Genomic DNA, 24,008 nt, shown 5'->3' on the forward strand with positions numbered 1-24,008 from the left:
TTGCAAACCGCATATAAAGAACTTAAGTGAGACAGTTGTAAATAAGTTTGGGGAAGGGGATTTCCTAGTGTATATAATATTAAATCATTTAAACCTTTTATAAACATCGGCCTAGCATATCATTCCCCAAACTCCCCCAAACAAAACTCCCTTCCGCGACAGTGGTCCTACAGGTTGTTTGTGGTAATAATTGTCCAATTGTATGAACTGATTGTAACACTGGAATGGGCTGCCTGGGGAGGTGGTGGAGTCGCCGTCCCTGGGGCTGTTCAAGGCAGGACTGGACGTGGCACTTGGTGCCATGGTCTAGCCTTGAGATCTGTGGTAAAGGGTTGGACTTGATGATCTGTGAGGTCTCTTCCAACCCTGATGATACTGTGATAACTTTGTACCAATCTGTAAAATTAACGTAAAATTGCCTGAACTGGCTAAACACACCTCTTTTGAACACTATAAAAATGCTGCATTTGCCTTAATTGAGAGCCCTCGAGACCCTCTTGCTCTTACCCCTGCTCTCCTTCTGAATGACACCCTGCCTGCACACGCATCGCTCAGCATTCGCACTGCAGCATTAAGAATTACGGCCAGCTCGGCACGAACTCGGCACGAACTCGGCAGCGCCCGATGATCGTCAGCCTCAGAGGCCAGGGCCCAACTTGGCCTGGACCTGCAGGAGGCTCGCACAACGCGCCTGAAATTCATAAATACTTTGAAACCCTGCTGAACTGCATTTGGACAGTGAGTAACTGACAAACTCTTTACTCAGAGACTGAATAATCTCTCAAGACTCAAAGAACTCTCTTAAAATCACAGACTCTCTCATTTTAACCATTTTTTATTTTAATCTGCAACCGCTAACCAAGAACTTACATGGGATAGTTATAAATAAGTTTGGGGAAGGGGATTTCTAGTGTTTTAGTAATAAACCTTTTAACCTTCTTTATAAATCGGCCTCACATGTTATTCCCCACAAATTCCCCTAAACCCCATTCCACAACAGCTTCATAAAGTGTTGGTTTGAATGAGGGTGGAGAGGCTTTTCAGAGGGACTTGGATGGGCTGGATCAATGGGCCAACATTAAAAATGCTGTGGCCAGCAGGAGTAGGGAGGTGATTGTGCCCTTGCACTCGGCTTTGGTGAGGCCACATCTTTAGTACTGTGGTCAGTTTTGGGCACTGCAATACAAGAGATGTGGAGGTGCAGGAGAGGGTTCAGAGGAGGGCAACGAAGGTGGGGAAGGGCCTAGAGAATAAATCTTATAAGGAGCAACTGAAGGAGCTGAGGCTGTTTAGTTTGAAGAAGAGAAGGCTGAGGGGAGACCTCATTGCTGTCTGCAACTGTGGAAGAATTTCTCACCAGTCGAGGACATAAAGTCATAAACATGGGTAACTGGCGCTGAGAACGTCCTTGGTTCCCAGCGAGGCTAGGAAATCGAGATGTAAACAACTGAGCACCCCACACACAGCTGCAGTGGGCAGAGACTAGATAACTAAGGGGGCTGGAGTGGGTGGTCTGGAAGGCTGACCCTTAGAATGTTGTGATAAGTTAACCTATGCACACCTTACATGTAACTCTGGACCCTCTGACTGTAACCAATCTTAAGCTGAGCACGCCTCTTGCTAGAATGCATATAAGTCACTGTATCACGGAAATAAAGTGGATTTGACCATCTAACCATATTGGTGAACAAAGAGTCGTCTTCCCATAGCGCTCCACCGAACGTGATTCCCAACATGCAACTACCTGAAGGGACATTGTGGAGAGGCTGCTGCTGGGCTCTTCTCACAGGTAATCAAAGACAGAACTAGGGGGAATGGCCTCAAGCTGAGACTGGGTAGGTTTAGACTGCACAGTAGGAAAAAGTTTTTCACAGAGAGTGGTCAGGCACTGGAATGAGCTGCCCAGAGAGGTGGTTCAGTCACTGACCCTTGATGTGCTTAAGAGTTGTTTGGATGTGGTCCTGGGGGTATGATTTAAGGCGAGTCCTGTAGAGTAGGGTTATAGGTTGGAGTTGGTGATCCTGAGAGTCTTTTCCAACCTGGAGGTTTCTGTGATTTCTGTGGTTACTCTCTGCCCAACTCTCCAGCCTGTCTAGGTCACTCTGGACAACAGCATAACCTTGTGGTGTCTCAGCCATCCCTCCTAGTTTTGTGTCATCAGCAAGCTTCCTGAGGGTACACTCTATCCTTTCATCCAAGGAGTTGCTGAGTATACTGAATAAGACTGGATCCAGTACTGACCTCTGTGGCACACCACTTCCTGTGGCTCTCCAACTGTGCCACTGACCACAACCCTTGGCCAGTTTTTAATCCATCCCACTGTCCACTCATCTAACCCACACTTCCTAAGCTTACCTATGAAGTGTTGAAAGCCTTGCTGAAGTCAAGGTGTGCAACATCTACTGCCCTCCCCTCACCTATCCATGCAGTCATCCAAGGCCATCAGATTAGTCAGACATGACTCCTCCTTGGTGAATCCACACTACTTCCGATAACCTTTTCTTTCACATGTTTTGAGATGATGCCCAGAACAAGCTCTTCCATCCTCTTTCCAGGGATAGAGGTGAGGCTCATTGGCCTGTAGTTTCTTGGGTCTTCCTTCTTGCCCTTTTTGGAGAACTGCTCAAAGGGACTTGCTCAAATGTTTCCAAGTAATTAAGAAGAAACAAGGAAAGTGAAAAGAAATAAGGTTGTGAACTCCATGGTTTAAGCTACAAGTGATGTCCTTTTGACATCACTTTGGCCATGTTTTGGAAAGGAGGAATATGTTTCCAATATGTAAATTATCTTTCTCTATCCACTTCCAGAGAAAAGAAGAGCCATTAGGAGAAACCACAGATGGAATATGGAGATTTTTCACACTCCCCAAAGCGCAGTCCTGCAAGGTTGTCAGTGTACAGTGAGTCTGGAAGTGAAGATTCATTGAAAGCCCCTACATTGTTAAGAGCTCTTCTGCAATTAGGAATGTCAAACAAATCTGGTGAAGAAGATGAGGAGTGTTGTATTTCTTTTTGATCTTTTATTGCACTGAAGGCTTCCCAGTGAAGAGTGTGGTGGTTTGGCTTCTATCCTGCCCCCCCACACTTTGAGAAATACCCCAGCTAACTCAGATGGGCTCCAGGAATATAAATGAAGCTAGTTATTTACAGCAGCACAATATACAAACAGCTATTTACAATATATACAGTTATATACAGAAATATACAAAGGAAATGTAACACAGAAGCACAACTCCCCTTCCAGAAACCTGAGTCCCCAGGAGGGGTTCTCAACCACCCCAGTAACTCCCCCTGCTCCTCTCAACATTACCCCAATCCTGAGGTGCAGCCAAGACGTTAAGAAGGAAGGTTAGTGCAGCGAGGTTAATGAGATGTTGCTCAGTCTACAGCCAAAAGCAAAGTGAGAGACAAAATGGAGAATGTTATCACAGTATCACACAGTATCACAGTATCATCAGGGTTGGAAGAGACCTCACAGATCATCAAGTCCAACCCTTTACCACAGAGCTCAAGGCTAGACCATGGCACCAAGTGCCACGTCCAATCCTGCCTTGAACAGCCCCAGGGACGGCGACTCCACCACCTCCCCGGGCAGCCCATTCCAGTGTCCAATGACTCTCTCAGTGAAGAACTTTCTCCTCACCTCCAGCCTAAATTTCCCCTGGCGCAGCCTGAGGCTGTGTCCTCTCGTTCTGGCGCTGGTCACCTGAGAGGAGAGAGCAACCTCCTCCTGGCCACAACCACCCCTCAGGTAGTTGTAGACAGCAATAAGGTCACCCCTGAGCCTCCTCTTCTCCAGGCCAAACAATCCCAGCTCCCTCAGCCTCTCCTCGTAGGGCTGTGCTCAAGGCCTCTCACCAGCCTTGTCACCCTTCTCTGGACACGCTCAAGCCCAGAACTGAACGCAGTACTCGAGGTGTGGTCTAACCAGTGCAGAGTACAGGGGCAGAATGACCTCCCTGCTCCTGCTGACCACACCATTCCTGATGCAGGCCAGGATGCCACTGGCTCTCTTGGCCACCTGGGCACACTGCTGGCTCATGTTCAGGCGGGTATCAATCAGCACCCCCAGATCCCTCTCTGTCTGGCTGCTTTCCAGCCACTCCAACCCTAGCCTGTATCTCTGCATGGGGTTCCCATACTTCTCAGTGGGACTATGAGAGAAGAGACACAACCATGTTTTCCTTTCATAGCCAGTTATCTACTTTCTCTCACCAAAACATTCTAGCCTGCTTCAAACTAGCACAAAGAGCTAGGTGAAAGGCCCAGCAAAGCAGTTTCTTATGGACAGAGCAGAAAGCATTAGATCTGACAGAAGAGGAAAACAGTAAGAGGCATTTTAGAAGTAAAAGAGTATCAGAGGAGGTAGCCAGAGATTAAAAAGCATTCAAATGAACACATCATGTGGTTAGTGCTCTGGACAAAGTATTGTGTAGAACAAGAAGGCTTATTATGGCAGCTGTAAGGACACAGACAGTACCACACAGACACAGATCACACATGTCAGTGCACTAATTTGCTCCTCACTGCCTGCTGCCAGACACACTGCAATCTACTTTATTGTCATTCCCTGACATATTAAGCATTTCCTTACATTTTTGTTGCCACTTGGCGCCTTGAATTTGCATGGCAGGAGATATTTCAAAGTGTCTGCTGGAACAATTCATAGTCCCTGGTAATCACAGAATTGCCAGAGTTGGAAGAGACTTCAAGGATCATCTAGTTCCAACGCCCCTGCCATGGGCAGGAACACTCGCCACTAGATCAGGTTGCCCAGAGCCACAACCAGCCTGGCCTTAAAAACACCCAGGTCTGAGGCTTCCACCACCTCCCTGGGCAACCTCTTCCAGTGTCTCACCACTCTTATGGTGAGGAACTTCTTCCTAATGCCTAAATCACACCTCCTCTAGCTTTGATCCATTCTCCCCACTCCTATCACTACCTGACATCTTGAAAAGTTCCTCACCAGCTTTCCTATAGGCTCCCTTCAGCTATTGGAAGGCCACAATAAGGTCTCCTCAGAGCCAACGGCATCCTGGCCTGCATCAGAGCACCTCTCTAGACTGAACAACCCCAACTCTCTCAGTCTCAGCCTGTCCTCACAGGAGAGGTGCTTCAGCCCTCTGGTCATCGTCGTGGCCCTTCTCTAATGCTGCAGCTTGCTGTAGTCTCAGCTGTTGGCTTTGCACAGCAATATGCTAGATCTGTAAATTGGTCTTATTGCAGCACAGATGCCTGCCCCTCAGCCCAGACTCTCTTTCGCATTCACTGAACAGGTTTTCCCTTTATTTCTCTCCCAGATATGGTACTTTGCTTCTCATCAGCTACACTATACCTTTACCTTTAGTGCAGAGTTATCTTTTAGTTTAGTCAGGTCAAGAGCAGCCTTTCCAGGGCCTGTGAGCACTTGAGTTTTATACCCCTGTGCTTCATCTGCAATCTGTTACATTTGTAAAGATCTTCCAGTGCAAGCCACTCAACCACTATTTTTCTTAGACAGCACTAGCAGTAAGCTGTAGGCAAAGTTAAAACACGCAGACAACTTGCCTTGAGTCACTAGCTCAAACAGAAAAATCAGAAAGTGAGACAGTTGGGGATAGAAGGCAGATTTCCTTATCTGTGAACAAAGCCTGTGGAAGCAGAGAAAAAAAAAAAAACTAAATCAGATTTACAGGTTACCTGCCTGGTGAATGTGGGGCAGGCTGTGGATGTAGTCTACTTGGACTTCAGCAAAGCCTTTGACACTGTCTGCCACAAGAAGCTCCTAGCCAAGCTGGCAGCTCATGGTTTGGACAGATTCACTCTGTGCTGGATCAAGAACTGGCTGGATGGCAGAGCCCAGAGAGTGGTGGTGAATGGTGCCACATCCAGTTGGCAGCTGTCACTAGTGGTGTGCCCCAAGGATCAGTGCTGGGCCCAGCCCTGTTCAGTATCTTTATTGATGACCTGGATGAGGGCATTGAGTCCAGCATCAGTAAGTTTGCAGATGACACCAAGCTAGGAGCAGGTGTGGATCTGTTGGAAGGTAGGAGAGCCCTGCAGAGGGACCTGGACAGGCTGGATGGGTGGGCAGAGGCCAATGGGATGAGACTGAACAAGTCCAAGTGCAGGGTTCTGCACTTTGGCCACAACAACCCCAAGCAGCACTATAGGCTGGGGACTGAGTGGCTGGAGAGCAGCCAGGAGGAAAGGGACCTGGGGGTACTGATAGATAGTAAGCTGAAGATGAGCCAGCAGTGTGCCCAGGTGGCCAAGAAAGCCAATGGCATCCTGGCCTGCATCAGGAACAGTGTGGCCAGTAGGACAAGGGAGGTTATTCTTCCCCTGTACTCAGCACTGGTCAGGCCACACCTTGAGTACTCTGTCCAGTTCTGGGGCCCTCAATTCAAGAGAGATGTTGAGGTGCTGGTACATGTCCAGAGAAGGGCAACAAAGCTGGTGAGGGGCCTGGAACAAACCCTATGAGGACAGGCTGAGGGAGTTGGGGTTGTTTAGCCTGGAGAAGAGGAGGCTCAGAGGTGATCTTATTACTGTCTACAACTACCTCAAAGGGCATTGTAGCCAGGTGGGGGTGGCCTCTTCTCCCAGGTAACCAGCAATAGAACAAGGGGACACAGTCTCAAGTTGTGCTGGGGGAGGTATAGGCTGGATGTTAGGAAGAAGTTCTTCACAGAGAGAGTGATTTCCCATTGGAATGGGCTGCCCAGGGAGGTGGTGGAGGCACCGTCCCTGGGGGTCTTCAAGAAAAGACTGGATGAGGCACTTAGTGCCATGGTCTAGTTGATTGGATAGGGCTGGGTGCTAGGTTGGACTGGATGATCTTGGAGGTCTCTTCCAACCTGGTTGATTCTATGATTCTATACAACACTGAAAACAAAGCCTCACCACTCAAAGAGAAGAGTGGAGGTAAAAAGAAGAGGGTTAAACACATTCTGCTGACCTCTTCACATCTTTATTTTTCTTCCTTTATTAGAATGTAGCAGCATCCCAATCTAATCCTTGTAAGGCATTTGACTTCCAGATAAGAAACACAATGGATGAAGCAGAGCACAGTTTAACTTTTATGGGGTATGTTGTAGTTTGTTTGTTTGTTTGGGGTTTTTTTGTTTGGGTTTTTTGTTTGTTTGTTTGTTTGTTTGTTTTGGGTTGGTTTTTTTTTCAGGCTTACTTTCAAGACCTGGCTTTGGTGTCCTGTAATACTGTGTTGTCATAAGAAATGCAGTTTGCTTTAGTCACTCCAATGTGTTCCTGGCTGTTCTTTCAGCTAAGTAACAGTGTGATGCATCTCCATTTCTTGGAAGAGTGGGGAGGTGAGGGGTTTTGAGATGCTCTATAATTCACTTTTGCACACAGAACATCACTGCTATCTAAAATGCTACCCTTTCTGTTACATGTGCTAGATAGATACAGATGTAGTACCGGGAAAGGTGAAGACAGACTCTCTTCTTTAACCCTACAGTATCTGAATCTTTCTATGCGTGGACTAGACGTGCTGAGGAGATGCTCTTATCCTAGTACAGTCCTATATGATTTTTTGGCTCTGTTTGTGTGTTTGCACATCACTCATGTGACTACATGAGAAATGTTATGCATGACATGTGAGGCAGCTATGCAACTGCACAGCTATCCCATACAGATCAGGGCTGTGCCCGTCCCCAGGTGCTTGACATGCTGCGGAAGTGTGTGTAAGGGCCTTGGATGAAGAAACATTCTATTCAATTCCAGGCTGGCAGATTGAGGCATTCATCCTTGTTAAGACTGGGACAGCTGTGGACTTGAGTGTAGATACAATATGGCAAATTTTAGTGTTTAAAAATAATCCTGTAGCTGTTAAGCTTTTGTAGGAAGGTTTCTGAAATAGGAATTAGAAAACCTCCAATGCCCATTCTGTAAGTTCATGCCCAAGTGTACCTCCTCCATGATGGATTGCAGCTGTATGGTCAAGAGCGGTTGCCAGTGAAGACAGAGGCAAAAAAGTTGTTCAAAGTACCTCCCTTCTCCCTATCCACTCACACTCCCTCCCTGCTTTTGCTCATCAGGGGGAATGCTTTCTTCAATCTTCCTTTTCTGGTTAATGTTCCTGTAAAATCCTTTCTTGTTTTTCTTAGCACCCCTTGCCAAGTTCAGTTCCAGCTGTGCCTTGGCCTTTCTGACCTCATTTCTACACACCTGAGCAACATCCCTGTACTTTTCCCAGGACACCAGTCCCTTTTTCCATTTCCTGTGTAGCCTCATCTTGCCCTTTGGTTTGACCATCAGGTTACGTCTCAGCCATGGTGGTCTCTTGCCCTCCTTGACCGATTTCTTACTGAGATCTTTTGCGCCCTATAAAGAGCATCCTTAAAGATCTGCCAGCTTTGCTTTGCACCCTTGTCCCTGAAGGCTGCTTCCCGACAAGTCCCATTGATTAACTCCTTGAAAAGCTGAAAGTTTGCTTTCTTAAGATTTAAGAGTCCTAACTGTAGTTCTCATTGGCTTCAACTGCCTTAGGACAGTGAATTGTACTAGGGCATGGTCGCAGCAGCCCAGGCCACCTTCAACTTTGACATCTCTGATGGTTTTTTGTTTGCTTTTGTGATCAATAGGTCTAACAATGCTTCCTCTTGTGTAGGGCTGTTAAATTCTTGTCTTAGGAAGTTATAGTCTAGGCGCTTTATTATCTTGCCTCAATGGTGATTGCATTGGCTGAGACAGTGTGAAGTACATCAGCAAAAATGCATTTGACATTCATAAGACAAAGGTCATCTGACTGTTTGCAGTCTTCTGGATGAAAAATGGTAAATAGATCAAATAATCTTGTTAGCTTCTAAAGACAGAAACTTTTGGAACCTCACTTTGAACACAGATATGTAAGCAAACATATTATGAAGAAAAGATAAACTTGGCAGAGAGCATTTACTGGCAATTGTCCTCTTAAGCAGTACAGCAATCCTAGACGAGGTTCACCTAGGTGGTAGATGAAAAACTTGAGCTTGTCTAATCAAAACAATGAGGAAATCCATCCCTGAGGTGAGATGTGAGTTAGCCATGGGCAATGCTGTGAGTTTGAAAAGACTCCTTTTTTCTGCAGATATGGATTAAAGGCTTTTCTTAAAAATTCCTCAATAGCAGAAACTTGCCAGTGGACAATTCTTGAGATACAGCTCAAAGAGACTTCATAACCAGAGGAGAAATTTCAAGCATGGCACATTTCTGAAGTGGCTGTGTGTCATTTCTCCTCTGAGGTTCTCGTGTTAATGTAGCCAGAGCTGCAGGCCGGTTAGGCTGTGTGAAGCAAGTGTGCTTCAGTAACAGACTTTGGTGGACCTCAGTCATACTGCTGTGACTGAGATTTTGTCTTCTGGGAGACAAAATAAGGCACCAATTGTAAACACAATAGCGTGTGTTTACTTGCACCTTACCCTGTTACACATTTCATCGGCATATTGTGGCTTTCCTTCAGACATCTCTATTGTTGGTATGCCAAGGGACCAAATGTCTACCTTGAGGCCGTATGGCTCTGCCTTCACCATTTCTGGTGCCATCCAGTTGGGAGTTCCATAATATATCGTTATTTTATTCTGCTCAGGGGTGATATGAGCAAAAAGGCCAAAATCAGCTGAGAAGAAAAACAAGTCTTGTTAAAGCCAGCTAGAATTATGACACCAAAACAAGTACCCACTACATCTTGGTCTGAGAACATCTGGTTGAATCTATCTGGAGAAGTGACCAGGCACTGGTTGATCAGTACTGTAGCCATGGGAACACTGAACTGGCCACACTACTAAACCCTCAGTTTCCATGCAGTGGCCTTCACTCACTTGAAGCTTTATATTATAAATCTTTCTGGAAGGAACTTACCCAAACCAATACCTACCCATTTTGACAGACTTATCCATTCCAAGCAGGATGTTACAACTTTTGATGTCTCTGTGAATGATTCCACTGGAATGAAGGAAATCCAAGCATTGCAGAGACTGAAGGATAGAAAATAAACATGAAAGTAAAAATTAATGACCTGATTTCATCACAGAAGAAATCAAAGAGCTCTAAAAGATTTAATTTCTAGACGAACTGTGAGCAATGATAGAATATTGTGCTGTCATGAGGCACAGTTTGCTACTCTAATGCCAGAAGAGTAGTAACATTCTCAAGCAAGGCCTACAAGCTTTTGTAAGAGAAATGTCCATTGTTACAGACTGTCCTGTGAAAACACAGGCAGAATGGCTGTTGCTGCACTGAATGTGCTACCTCCGTCTGTATAAAAACTGGTTTGCCAAATGAGAAAAGTCCCTTCCTTCTGTATGAAGTGGATCACTTTCAGGTAGGGAGTTGCACGACAGAGATTTTGTGGTTAGGGTCTACAGCAGGCTTGAAAAAGCATGTTCGTCATTTGTTGGAAGCTAACACTCCATTTTGGGTGGAAGGCTGTCCATGTCCTTCCATGCCAAAGACTCTTTCTCGTTGCAGTTTTGTTAAGTTCTGTCACCAGCACATTTGCTTTTACAGGCAAGGAATGGAATTCAGGCACACTCCAAGGAAAGACTGAAAGTGGCAAAGCTGAGAAGAGCAAAACTAGGATAATAAAGAGATTATAAGTAAGGATATAAAAGAGAATAACAACAGAGTTGAAGAAGTGCTTTTCTCTCTGTATTGTAAAAGCAGCAGGGAAACAAAATCCTCTGAAGATGACATCAGTTGGATTCTTACCACTAGTGGAGAAGAACCATCCCGTCCAAACAATGGAAAGCAAATGCAACATCCTCTACCTCCCTACAGATGGCTGCTATCTGTCCTTCCTCCATATACACTGTCATAACAACATCATCCAGGGAGCCTCCAGCCAGGTATTCCAGAACCAGACACAGTTCATTACCCACCACACAGCTGAAAATAAAATAGTGGCAGAGCAGATCAGTAACAAAAGAGTTGGTTTTCTGCCAGTATCTTTGGCTTGCAATACACAGAACATTCACCTTACAAGAACAGAACCACTCCTCTGTCTAGACAGTTGACAATGTTTGGGTTCTTGTGTTCCCATATAATCAGGATTTTGTTCACTAGAACCCTTTCAGACTCTTTCCTGATGTTCATGTGCTTAATAGCCACCTGAGCTGATACTGAAAGCAATTTACTTCAGACACTCTGAATCCAGGTTCTTCTCAAATGCACTTCATTTCTCACCTCTCTCTTAATGCAGTTACAAAGGGCAGCACTACAGGTGGATGAGAAACTCCCCAAAAGATTCAGATGCCTTTACTGGCAGCCAGAAATGATAAATCAGAAATCTGAAACTGCAGCCCAGTGAGCAACTCTCAGAAGATCCTGCCTACCCAATTTGCACCTTCTGGAGGAGAGATGTGACCTCTGGCTGCTTGAAGTCTGCCTCCTGTCTCTCCCTGAACAACATGGCCAGTCACTTCCTCTGCCTGGCCTGGTCTCAACATGACAGAAGGGACCATGCATCTGCTCTCAGTCCTGCTTCTCTTGACAGATTTTTAGGCTGGGTCTGTGTTTTGTCCAAAATTCTGGCTAGGAAAATGGCATGAACAAGATGTCACAATCAGCCCAAGCACTGAGAGCACCAGGACTCTTGGTGATCCCAGGGAGACCAGACCCTTCCCTCTGGAATTTGCAGGCACCTTTTCAGGGATAACCTGCAGGCAATTGCTCAGCATTAAGTGTTTGGTTACTGCAGCAAAGAGCCACATTGCTCTAAAACGGTTCACTGAGAAGGTGAAGAAAGCAGATGAGTTTTCCAGCTGGCACTAGTCTGTTTTTACGAGGGACAGTCTTTGTATAAAGATCTAGTGGTGACCTGAAAGACTCATCCCCAATTTCACACCGGAGGTGAAAGCACTGAAGACCTACAGAAGCTGCCAGGTCTCCTGACACTCAGCTCTTGTTCAGTAGTGATTTCAACAGCTTAATACACAGCTGCATATCCCCTAGAAACAGAACAGCAGCAAGAAATGAGAAGTGGTGTAGTCCCTATGAGTGAAAGCAAGCCAGACAGGAGATCTCTGTTGCCTGCAATGGTTATAAACAAGATGTGTTTATCCACTCCTTCAGCCAGCAGCACACATTGCAGTAGTTCACCAGCCCTGTGCTAGATAAAAAGGGTTGGTGCAGCATCCTGGTTCCTCCAGATGATGCTCTTTGATTGACTCTGTGATTATTTATTCTAGAAGATCTTTCCTCTTAACTCTAAACTGACCTGAGGCAAGAGTCATGAGCTGGTTATGGCAGCACATTCTTTGAGGCCACCTCTCGTTGCATTAGTTGTGGAGAGCCATCTTTGTACAAGCTCTAAGGACTGCTAAAAATTATGAGGGCAATGGCCACATTCTCACAGTAACAACAATCATCTGCTTCACAAGCCTATTTATTCTGGCTTTCCCACCTTCATCTGACACACATCTTTTCAGAGACTGACGTAGCTTTGAGTGCCCACTCACATTTTGCAAATGACAATAAAGACCAAAGATTCAAGCAGAGAGCAAGCTGGAATCTAAAAAGGGCTTTTGATATGATGAATGGAGCAGAAACACCTTCCCACAAGTGTTGAGCAGAACAGGATTTATCAACAATAAAGCCTGCCACTTGTATAAGTACTTGTATAAGTAACTGGACTTACCCTAGGACGAGTTTTTCAGTTTCTAAATATTTATTCTGGGGATGTCCCAAGCTCACAATGCTCCCTGAAAGAAACAAAATTGAAGATGCTTATTGAAAGATGCAGCAGATCAGGCCACAGCCTTCTGCTCAGCCAGAATCTCTGCTTTTGTCTTTGACGTAGAAGCTCAAGCAAACTCAGCCCAGTCGCAGCTGCTCTCAGAGGTAGAAGCAGCATCCAGAGCGCCCTCTGCCTTCCTCCAGGTTCAGTCTCAGTTTGTGTAGGGAGTTTTAAGTGACTCTTGACACTCAACTGAGAATGAAGATTTGGTACATGTAATCCTGAGACATGCACACAATGTCCTGCTTTCTCAGACCAGAAATATAGAATACGTACTCAGTTTGTCCAGGATGTCCTCATTTGTCACCTTGAACTCTTTCTGCTGCCTGTATGAGGCCCATAAGGAGACCTGTGAAAAGAAATTGGTTTAGTTTCAGAAAGCTGGCTTACAGTGATGCCCCAGAGGTGGTATTTTGAGTACAGACCCTGGAAAAAATCCAATCTGCCACAATGCAGGACTCTTAAAAATGTTTAGATCTGCTGTCTGTGCCCTAAACTGAAGTAGCACGAATGAAAGGCTGATTTTACAGATGGTCATAAATGGAAGCATTTTCAGTTTTCACTGATTTTCTGAAAGATGACTGACACAATGAGTCTGCCTTGTTGCAAGTTAAGAGTGTAGTCTAAGTTGTTCATTTAGTTTATTCGAGCTTCAGTGAGGAGGAACATGTTACCTCCAGGGGACGGCTTCTCCCATGTACCCTGCAAGGCTGCCACTTGGCTCAAGAGCAGGTTAAAAGAAGCTTGCAGTGCTGCCTCCTCCATGCAAAGAGGGAAGGCAGGCTAGGAGATCATGCCCACAGCTCTGCAGGCTCCAACTCCTGTTGTCCATTGTGTCATGCCCTGAAATCAGAGGAGAGATAAATGTGCTGTGCTATGTTTGAGGTAAGAGGATTGGCATTTGAAACAGAGACAGGAAAGTAAAATCCAGTGTCACCAGAGCTGGGTAGTATTTTTAAGTAAGTAAGTAGATAAATAACTTGAGGGAAAAATAAGGGTTTTTATGTACTGCATTTGGGTAGGCACCTGGGCCACCTTCAGCAGGCCACCAAATATTAAAGCAAGGGAAATAGTTGGAAAGTGATTAATTTCACCCTTTAAAAACTTTTAAAATTTGAAATTAATTTAATAAAAGGTTAATAAACAGAAAACATCTTCGGTAATTTTTGAAGCAAAACAGGTGGTTTCATACGGAAGGAATTACTCTGGGTTGACTCCAAATGACATTTTCAAGCTCGCTTAAGAAGGGAAATGTATCTAGGCTGCTCTGCTCACTGAACAGTTTTTCTGTCTTCTTCTCTTTTACTTTAGGAGGCACTGTGTGCAGAGCTGGGTGAGTCAGGGTAAGTATCAATCTCTGCAAGGTCTCAGAGGAATAACTTCAAGCCAAGGCCTCAGGCTGAGGACAGGCAGCTGCGGAGCTAATTCTGCATCACGTAGCCAGGCCTTCTGGCAGTATATAATATAGGTGGCTGCAGAGAGGGAACATTTTTTAATGGCCTGCATGTGTATGAGCTCTACAGGACAGAGAATCATAGAATCCTGGGTTGAGAGACATCTCAAGGATCATCTGAGACAACATTTCTTGGCAGAAGCATGGTCTAGGCAAGATGACCCAGTCAAGTATTAGAAGTGTCACATGCTGGACACACCATCACTTCCCTGGTGGGATTATTCTATTAGCTGATTATATATATCCTCATTGTGAAAAACTGTTCTCTTATATCCAGTGGGAAACTGCCCAGGACTAACATGCCCACTAGCCCTCACCTTTTCCATAGACTGCTTATGAAGTGGAGTCTCTATGCATTTAGTAGCTACCCTTTAACTGCTAGAGCTCTCCTTTTCTCAGTGCTGAATGAACCCATTTTCACAGCTATTCCTCACATGGTAGCTTCCAAATGCTGCATCATCTTGGTGACCAGTCTGTGGAAGATGCTGTGATACGACTGCCAAATATTTCAAAAGAGATAAGTATTTGGTGACACTGAAAATAATTTACTGTTTATTCTTAATAAAAATGTTACTTGCAATAAGAAGGAGGAGAAGTTGTGGCTTCCTCACACATCTTAAAGACCACTCATAAAATCATATTAAATATCTAAAAATCTAGCATATAATAAGTATGTGACATGGCTTTGGAACATTGAGTATTTTCTAAATTACTGTCAAGATTTACATTCCTTTATGCCTTTAAAGTGATCTTGTACTTCACACAGTTTATACAACAGAGATAATAACAGCTCCTTATATCCTTCTTCTTGTGAAGGTTTAATTATTACACACTTAATGTTGATAACATGATACTGTACATGGGATAAGGAGTAAGTGCTTAGCTAACAGAGAGGGGAGTCTCCAAAATTTCCAGGTTCAGCAGAATAATCAGGTGTGCTGGACGATTTCTGGAAGATCTGGATTTGGAAGAAAGTCAAGATTAAGGCATGAAAGCTGGGCAATGTGTGATTCCCATAGCTGCTTTTTCTCTAGAACCATCTCCAGGAACCACAAAAAGACAGTCTTGCTTTCTTCATCAAGTGCTGTTTTCTGCTTCCTAACATTTTCTGAATGCAGAATAAATTGCTTTTCTCTTCCACAGGCAACACCCCCAGAATTCAAGCTTTCCACTCTGCCTATTTGCCCCCTTGTTTTGTTACTTAAGTTCCTCAAGACATGGGCACAGGCACACATCAAAGATGACTAGCACAGCAGCACATTAACCATGTATCAACCATAGCTCAGAAGAAATCCATAACCTGGACACATGACAGGGACAATTTTGCTTCATCACTATGGCACCACTGAAGCTTTCTGCTTGAAGCTACTGTTGAGCAGCAGTCACCAGCAGCACTCAGTCCAGCACCTTTACCTCTAGGCCAGCCAGAACATAGTGAAGTACTTACTGCCTGAATGGCAAGTGCCTTCACAAAGGAGTAAATGAATGAAAGTGCAAATATCAGCTTCAGCATACAGAAGTATCCCCTGCACCACAACGAGTGGAAAACGGGCAGCCTGCATCTGTCAGTTGTCAGGAACGCCACATCAGAGATGTGAAACCTCTGAGAGTAGCAAGCTGACATTAAGCAAGGCATAGGAGACCGCTACAGTTGTGCTGGAACAAAGGTGTAAGTGCTTGGACAGTGGCAAGTGGGATTCTGGGTCTGGGTGCAGAGATCAGACATCCTGCTTCTTCCTTGTGGTGCAGCATGTGTGGAACAGCTAGACTCTATGAAAAGCTGAAATTCCCCCTATGTATCCCTCCACAGGTTTCACAAGTGCAACCATTTTCCACAGACTAGAGTAAAAAAAAGAGTTAAAAAGAAGTCTCACTCTCTAATGACAAAACACTACCTACAATCAAACTCTGATAGTAAACCCTGACAATGTGGTAAAACAAATAAGACCATACTATCATAACTTCTGTCACTTAAGTGAAACACCTAACACCTTAATCCACGAGTCATTGTGAATTGTGTGAAACAAGAGACAGTGTGGAAACTAATTTCCCGCATTTCTGGAGTTTCTGTGTTTCTGGTGCTGAGTCAGAGCCTTTTCTAAGTAGCCTGGAACAGCCCCATAGCTATGCTGATATACCTCCTTTGTAGAAGCCACTCCATTTTAGTTGCAGCTAGATACTAAAGACAACTGAGAAGCAAAAGGTGGATTAAATTCTCACAGAGGAAGTTAACATTAGCTAAAGTTTAAGACAACTCAGGTAACTGGTGATCACAGATGAGGTGAGTTTTTTACTTACCTGAAAGCTTATTTTACTTGGTAAAATTTGACTCAATGTTATGCTTGAGAATGGTTTGTCTAAGAAATCTCACTGAAGATCTGTAGGAACAAATCAGCTGCTACACTACAGTACAACCCAAAGTGACATCCCATGAGAGCTTCACATATTTGGTAATATCTATCAGAAACATTGTAATTTGCCTTATTACTTGCATACACAGCCAGACATCTTCTTTACTCTCATGGTGACAAAAGGAACACAATGCTCTTACTGACAAGTGGCTCTGTAAGGTATTTGTGCTTGCTACCTACCAGCTAGTCATTCAGAAACTGTTGTACAGACAGAACTTGCTCTTCTCTATTACTCACGTACAGATTCCTGTGCAAGAATGACAATTTACACTGGGACGAGTGACAATTCACACCCGCCACCCATTTTCAACTCTTCACTTTCTGGTCTCTGGTACTAGAGACAGAAGATAAAAGAAAACTTTATTCTCTAGTCTTCTAACTCTACACAATTTCAAACCAGGTCCTTGGCAAGTTTTGCACAACCTTATGCCAATAGGTTCATGCTAGGGACTTAAAAAACAAACAAAAAAAATCCAGACATGACCTCATATCATGCACCAGCAGACCAGAAAACCAACAGTGTTATGGGCTGCATCCAAAGAAAAGTGTCCAGTTGGTCAATGGAGGTGATTTGGCTCTGTTACCACACTCTGCTGAGACCTTTTCCAGGGTCATGCATTCACCTCTGGAGCACAAGACATGAATCTGCTGAAGTGGACTCAGAGGAGCGCCACAGAAATGATCAGGGGAATGCAACATCACTCCCATGAAGAACGGCTTATAGGGTTGCTGTTTTTTTCAGCCTAGAAATGAGGTGGCTTCAAGGAGACTTTCTTGCAGCCTCTAACTACTTAAAAGGACTCAATAAGAAAGATGGGAACAGATGTTTTAATAGGGCCTGCTGCAACAGGGCAAGAGCTAACAGTTTTAAACTAAAAAGGGATAGACTCAAATAAAAATAAGACAGAAGAAAGAGTGGCAAAACACTGCAACCTGTTGCCTGGAGAGGTGGTAGAAGCCCCATCCCTGGAACTATTCAAGGTCAGCTTGGAGGGGGCTCTGAGCAACCTGATCTAAGGATGTCCCTGCTCAATGTACGGGGGTTTGAATTAGATGAGTTTTAATGATGCCTTCCAACTCAAACCATTCTGTTGATCCTGACCAGGGAGCTGATGCTGTGGGGTTCACATAGTGACTATCAACCTGCAGGCATGGAAATGGAGAAGGGGAAGGGGAAGGAGAAAAGGAAGGGAAAAGAGAAGGGGAAGAAGAAAGGGAAGGGAAATGGGAAGGGGAAGGAGAAGAAACTTCCATCTTCAGGAAACCTGCTCTTTATACAAAGTGTAATATTTATGATCGGGGATACACCTAAGGGCCAAACTGAGTCAGCTGCCCTGACAGACTCCAAACTGCTACTGGCTTGTAGACCAAGGCTGGTCTAGGAATCTGTCCCAGCAAAACCAGGACATAACTCAAAGCTTTTGCAGTCTTGTACCCATCTGTGCAAGCTTCTGCTCCACTAGATGTCACCAGCTGTATGAATGACACAAGTGAAAATACAAAACCGTGGGAGAAATGCGGAGTAATTTTCTTCTATCACATATTGTGGGATCTCATCAGCAGCACCAGGACGGAGACACACAAATGGAGATGCTTGAACTGTGGGGCTTGGTACTTGCTGGACAGCAAAAAAAAAAGTTTCAAATGTGCTGCTTTTACCTGTGTTGTTGCATGTGTACTTTTCCAGTGTGTGGAAAAGGGCTTGGTGGTGTTGGTTGACAGCCAGGTGGCAATGAAAGCCACCAGCATTCTGGGTTGGATCAGCAATAGAATGGCCAGCAGAACTAGTGTAAGGGTTGTCCCCCTTACTACTCCAGCCCCTACTCAACACTGTTGAGGCCACACCTTGAATCCTAAGTTCAGTTTTGGGCCTCTCACTCCAAGAAGGACATTGAGGGGCTGGAGCATGCCTGGAGAGGGGCAACCAGGCTGCGAAGCGTCCAGAGCACAAGTTTTGTGAGGAGCAGCTGAGAGGGACCTGGGGTTGTTCAGCCTGCAGAAAAGGAGGCTGCAGGGAGACCCTCTGGCTCTCTACAGGTCCCTGAAAGCCAGGTGCGGGTAGGTCTTTTCTCCCAAGAAAGAAATGATAGGACAAGAGGAAGTAGCTTCAAGTCCCCAGCCATGGAAGGGTTTCAAAGCTGTGTTGATGTGGTGCTAAGAGATGCGGTTTAACAGTGAGCTGGCAATGTTGGATTAATGGTTGAGCTGACTGATACTAACGAAACGACCATACCATTTTCCCCATAGCAAGGCAGAACGCTCAAGCGTTTAAGCTTCCTCTGAAGGTGTCACACACCTCTGCTACCTGAACACGAACGCCTTCCCTCTCAGTCACAGAAGAACGTACAGGAACAGTAGCTGCGTTTTTCTCCCGCTGCAAGTCACTACAGCCTGCCTACGAACTTCCTCGCCGTCCCTCCCCTGTGCTCTCACAGCAGCACCTCCCGCCGCGATAACACTGCACTCACCGAGCGCTACCGGGCACGGCAGGGCCCGCCCCGTACGCAACGTGCGAGAGCCGCGGCCTGTGACGCCCCAACCGCCACCACAGCGCCACCTACCGCCTCACACCGCCCTCTGCGGCCCCCCACAGCGCCTCCTACCGCCTCACACCGCCCTCTGCGGGCCCACCCAGCGCCACCTACCGCCTCACACCGCCCTCTGCGGCCCCCCACAGCGCCACCTACCGCCTCACACCGCCCTCTGCGGGCCCACCCAGCGCCACCTACCGCCTCACACCGCTCTCTGCGGGCCCACCCAGCGCCACCTAACGCCTCACACCGCCCTCTACGGCCCCCCACAGCGCCACCTACCGCCTGACACCGCCCTCTGCGGCCCCCCACAGCGCCACCTACCGCCTCACATCGCCCTCTGCGGCCCCCCCACAGCGCCACCTACCGCCTCACACCGCCCTGCGCGGCCCCCCACAGCGCCACCTACCGCCTCACACCGCCCTCTGCGGGCCCCCACAGCGCCACCTACCGCCTCACACCGCCCTCTGCGGGCCCCCACAGCGCCACCTACCGCCTCACACCGCCCTGTGCGGCCCCCCACAGCGCCACCTACCGCCTCACACTGCCCTGTGCGGCCCCCACAGCGCCACCTACCGCCTCACACCGCCCTCTGCGGCCCCCCACAGCGCCACCTACCGCCTCACACTGCCCTGTGCGGCCCCCAAAGCGCCACCTACCGCCTCACACCGCCCTCTGCGGGCCCCCACAGCGCCACCTACCGACTCACACCGCCCTGTGCGGCCCCCACAGCGCCACCTACCGCCTCACACTGCCCTCTGCGGCCCCCCACAGCGCCACCTACCGCCTCACACCGCCCTCTGCGGCCCCCCACAGCGCCACCTACCGCCTCACACTGCCCTGTGCGGCCCCCCACAGCGCCACCTACCGCCTCACACCGCCCTCTGCGGGCCCCCACAGCGCATCCTACCGCCTCACACCGCCCTCTCCGGGCCCCCACAGCGCCTCCTACCGCCTCACACCGCCCTCTGCGGCCCCCCACAGCGCCACCTACCGCCTCACACTGCCCTGTGCGGCCCCCCACAGCGCCTCCTACCGCCTCACACCGCCCTCTGCGGGCCCCCACAGCGCCTCCTACCGCCTCACACCGCCCTCTCCGGGCCCCCACAGCGCCTCCTACCGCCTCACACCGCCCTCTCCGGGCCCCCACAGCGCCTCCTACCGCCTCACACCGCCCTCTGCGGGCCCCCACAGCGCCTCCTACCGCCTCACACCGCCCTCTCCGGGCCCCCACAGCGCCTCCTACCGCCTCACACCGCCCTCTGCGGGCCCCCACAGCGCCACCTACCGCCTCACACCGCCCTCTGCGGCCTGCCACAGCGCCACCTACCGCCCCACACCGCCCTCTGCGGCCCCCCACAGCGCCACCTACCGCCTCACACTGCCCTGTGCGGCCCCCACAGCGCCACCTACCGCCTCACACCGCCCTCTGCGCCCCCCCACAGCGCCACCTACCGCCTCACACCGCCCTCTGCGCCCCCCCACAGCGCCACCTACCGCCTCACACCGCCCTCTGCGGGCCCACCCAGCGCCACCTACCGCCTCACACCGCCCTCTGCGGACCCCACAGCGCCACCTACCGCCTCACACCGCCCTCTGCGGCCCCCCACAGCGCCACCTACCGCCTCACACCGCCCTCTGCGGCCCCCCACAGCGCCACCTACCGCCTCACACCGCCCTCTGCGGGCCCACCCAGCGCCACCTACCGCCTCACACCGCCCTCTGCGGCCCCCCACAGCGCCACCTACCGCCTCACACTGCCCTGTGCGGCCCCCACAGCGCCACCTACCGCCTCACACCGCCCTCTGCGCCCCCCCACAGCGCCACCTACCGCCTCACACCGCCCTCTGCGCCCCCCCACAGCGCCACCTACCGCCTCACACCGCCCTCTGCGCCCCCCCACAGCGCCACCTACCGCCTCACACCGCCCTCTGCGGGCCCACCCAGCGCCACCTACCGCCTCACACCGCCCTCTGCGGGCCCACCCAGCGCCACCTACCGCCTCACACCGCCCTCTGCGGCCCCCCACAGCGCCACCTACCGCCTCACACCGCCCTCTGCGGCCCCCCACAGCGCCACCTACCGCCTCACACCGCCCTCTGCGGCCCCCCACAGCGCCTCCTACCGCCCCTCACCGCCCTATGCGGCTCCCCCACAGCGCCACCTACCGCCTCACACCGCCCTCTGCGGGCCCACCCAGCGCCACCTACCGCCTCACACCGCCCTCTGCGGCCCCCCACAGCGCCACCTACCGCCTCACACCGCCCTCTGCGGCCCCCCACAGCGCCACCTACCGCCTCACACCGCCCTGTGCGGCCCCCACAGCGCCACCTACCGCCTCACACCGCCCTCTGCGGCCCCCCACAGCGCCACCTACCGCCTCACACCGCCCTGTGCGGCCCCCACAGCGCCACCTACCGCCTCACACCGCCCTCTGCGGCCCCCCACAGCGCCTCCTACCGCCTCACACCGCCCTCTGCGCCCCCCCCACAGCGCCACCTACCGCCTCACACCGCCCTCTGCGGCCCCCCACAGCGCCACCTACCGCCTCACACCGCCCTCTGCGGCCCCCACAGCGCCACCTACCGCCTCACACCGCCCTCTGCGGCCCCCCACAGCGCCTCCTACCGCCTCACACCGCCCTCTGCGGCCCCCACCAGCGCCACCTACCGCCTCGCCCCGCCCTCTGCGGGCCCCCCACAGCGCCACCTACCGCCTCACACCGCCCTCTGCGGGCCCCCACAGCGCCACCTACCGCCTCACACCGCCCTCTGCGGCCCCCCACAGCGCCACCTACCGCCTCACACCGCCCTCTGCGGGCCCCCCACCGCGCCACCTACCGCCTCACACCGCCCTCTGCGGCCCCCCACAGCGCCACCTACCGCCCCACACCGCCCTCTGCGGGCCCCCACAGCGCCACCTACCGCCTTACACCGCCCTCTGCGCCCCCCCCCACAGCGCCACCTACCGCCTCACACCGCCCTCTGCGGCCCCCCACAGCGCCACCTACCGCCCCACACCGCCCTCTGCGGCTCCCCACAGCGCCACCTACCGCCTCACACTGCCCTGTGCGGCCCCCACAGCGCCACCTACCGCTCCACACCGCCCTCTGCGGCCCCCCACAGCGCCACCTACCGCCCCACACCGCCCTCTGCGGCCTGCCACAGCGCCACCTACCGCCTCACACCGCCCTCTGCGGCCCCCCACAGCGCCACCTACCGCCTCACACCGCCCTGTGCGGCCCCCACAGCGCCACCTACCGCCTCACACCGCCCTCTGCGGGCCCCCACAGCGCCACCTACCGCCTCACACCGCCCTCTGCGCCCCCCCCACAGCGCCACCTACCGCCTCACACCGCCCTGTGCGGCCCCCACAGCGCCACCTACCGCTCCACACCGCCCTCTGCGGCCCCCCACAGCGCCACCTACCGCCCCACACCGCCCTCTGCGGCCCCCCACAGCGCCACCTACCGCCTCACACCGCCCTCTGCGGCCCCCCACAGCGCCACCTACCGCCTCACACCGCCCTCTGCGGGCCCCCCACAGCGCCACCTACCGCCTCACACCGCCCTCTGCGGCCCCCCACAGCGCCACCTACCGCCTCACACCGCCCTGTGCGGCCCACCCAGCGCCACCTACCGCCCCTCACCGCCCTCTGCGGCCCCCCACAGCGCCACCTACCGCCCCACACCGCCCTCTGCGGGCCCCCACAGCGCCACCTACCGCCTCACACCGCCCTCTGCGGCCCCCCACAGCGCCACCTACCGCCTCCCACCGCCCTCTGCGGCCCCCCCACAGCGCCACCTACCGCCTCACACTGCCCTGTGCGGCCCCCCACAGCGCCACCTACCGCCTCACACCGCCCTCTGCGGGCCCCCACAGCGCCACCTACCGCCTCACACCGCCCTCTGTGGCCCCCCACAGCGGCACCTACCGCCTCACACCGCCCTCTGCGGCCCCCCACAGCGCCACCTACCGCCTTACACCGCCCCCTGCGCCCCCCCCACAGCGCCACCTACCGCCTCACACCGCCCTCTGCGGCCCCCCACAGCGCCACCTACCGCCTCACACCGCCCTCTGCGGCCCCCCACAGCGCCACCTACCGCCCCACACGCCCTGCGCGGCCCCCCACAGCGCCACCTACCGCCTCACACCGCCCTCTGCGGGCCCCCACAGCGCCACCTACCGCCTCACACCGCCCTCTGCGGCCCCCCACAGCGCCACCTACCGCCTCACACCGCCCTCTGCGGCCCCCCACAGCGCCACCTACCGCCTCACACCGCCCTCTGCGGGCCCCCACAGCGCCTCCTACCGCCTCACACCGCCCTCTGCGGGCCCCCACAGCGCCACCTACCGCCTCACACCGCCCTCTGCGGGCCCCCACAGCGCCACCTACCGCCTCACACCGCCCTCTGCGCCCCCCCCACAGCGCCACCTACCGCCCCACACCGCCCTATGCGGCCCCCCACAGCGCCACCTACCGCCCCACACGCCCTGCGCGGCCCCCCACAGCGCCACCTACCGCCTCACACCGCCCTCTGCGGCTCCCCACAGCGCCACCTACCGCCTCACACCGCCCTGTGCGGCCCGCCACAGCGCCACCTACCGCCTCACACCGCCCTCTGCGGCCCGCCACAGCGCCACCTACCGCCTCACACCGCCCTCTGCGGCCCCCCACAGCGCCACCTACCGCCTCACACCGCCCTCTGCGGCCCCCCACAGCGCCACCTCCTGCCTCACACCGCCCTCTGCGGCCCCCCACAGCGCCACCTACCGCCCCACAGCGCCACCTCCTGCCTCGCCCCGCCCTCTGCGGGCCGCGCGCCCCGCCCCGCCTGCCTGCGCATGCGCCAGGCGCCTCATGCCGTCACTTCCGCCGCTCGGCGTCGCTATGGTGACG

At 51.5% G+C, this 24,008-nt stretch overlaps 1 protein-coding gene and 1 long non-coding RNA gene across 2 annotated transcripts; one reads left to right on the forward strand and one right to left on the reverse strand.

Annotated features, from left to right (window-relative positions):
• Positions 1–3,021: 3,021 nt before the first annotated feature.
• Positions 3,022–13,465, reverse strand: LOC135173571 (uncharacterized). The gene is made up of 5 exons (XR_010301378.1): positions 13,389–13,465; positions 12,991–13,063; positions 12,616–12,679; positions 9,856–9,955; positions 3,022–3,382 (listed from the first exon to the last, which is right to left on the reverse strand). It is a non-coding gene; the product is annotated as an uncharacterized LOC135173571 (long non-coding RNA).
• Positions 13,466–15,648: 2,183 nt separating this feature from the next.
• LOC135192968 (proline-rich protein 36-like) lies at positions 15,649–24,006 on the forward strand. Its single transcript, XM_064176356.1, has 6 exons — positions 15,649–15,731; positions 19,130–19,329; positions 19,424–22,182; positions 22,235–22,932; positions 22,991–23,829; positions 23,873–24,006. The coding sequence occupies exons 1-6, from the start codon at positions 15,649–15,651 to the stop codon at positions 24,004–24,006; spliced, it is 4,713 nt and encodes a 1,570-aa protein (XP_064032426.1).
• Positions 24,007–24,008: the final 2 nt, after the last annotated feature.

Source organism: Pogoniulus pusillus, chromosome Z, assembly GCF_015220805.1.
Source record: "Pogoniulus pusillus isolate bPogPus1 chromosome Z, bPogPus1.pri, whole genome shotgun sequence".
Taxonomy (NCBI): domain Eukaryota; kingdom Metazoa; phylum Chordata; class Aves; order Piciformes; family Lybiidae; genus Pogoniulus; species Pogoniulus pusillus.

Excerpts from the sequence above, each read along its gene's own strand:
- LOC135192968 (XM_064176356.1), top strand. The coding sequence starts at position 15,649 with ATGAATGAAAGTGCAAATATCAGCTTCAGCATACAGAAGTATCCCCTG. Across the intron at positions 19,330-19,423 it reads CCTCACACCGCTCTCTGCGG|CGCCACCTACCGCCTCACAT; the intron begins GCCCACCCAGCG and ends GGCCCCCCACAG. Across the intron at positions 23,830-23,872 it reads GCCCTCTGCGGCCCCCCACA|CGCCACCTACCGCCCCACAG; the intron begins GCGCCACCTCCT and ends GGCCCCCCACAG.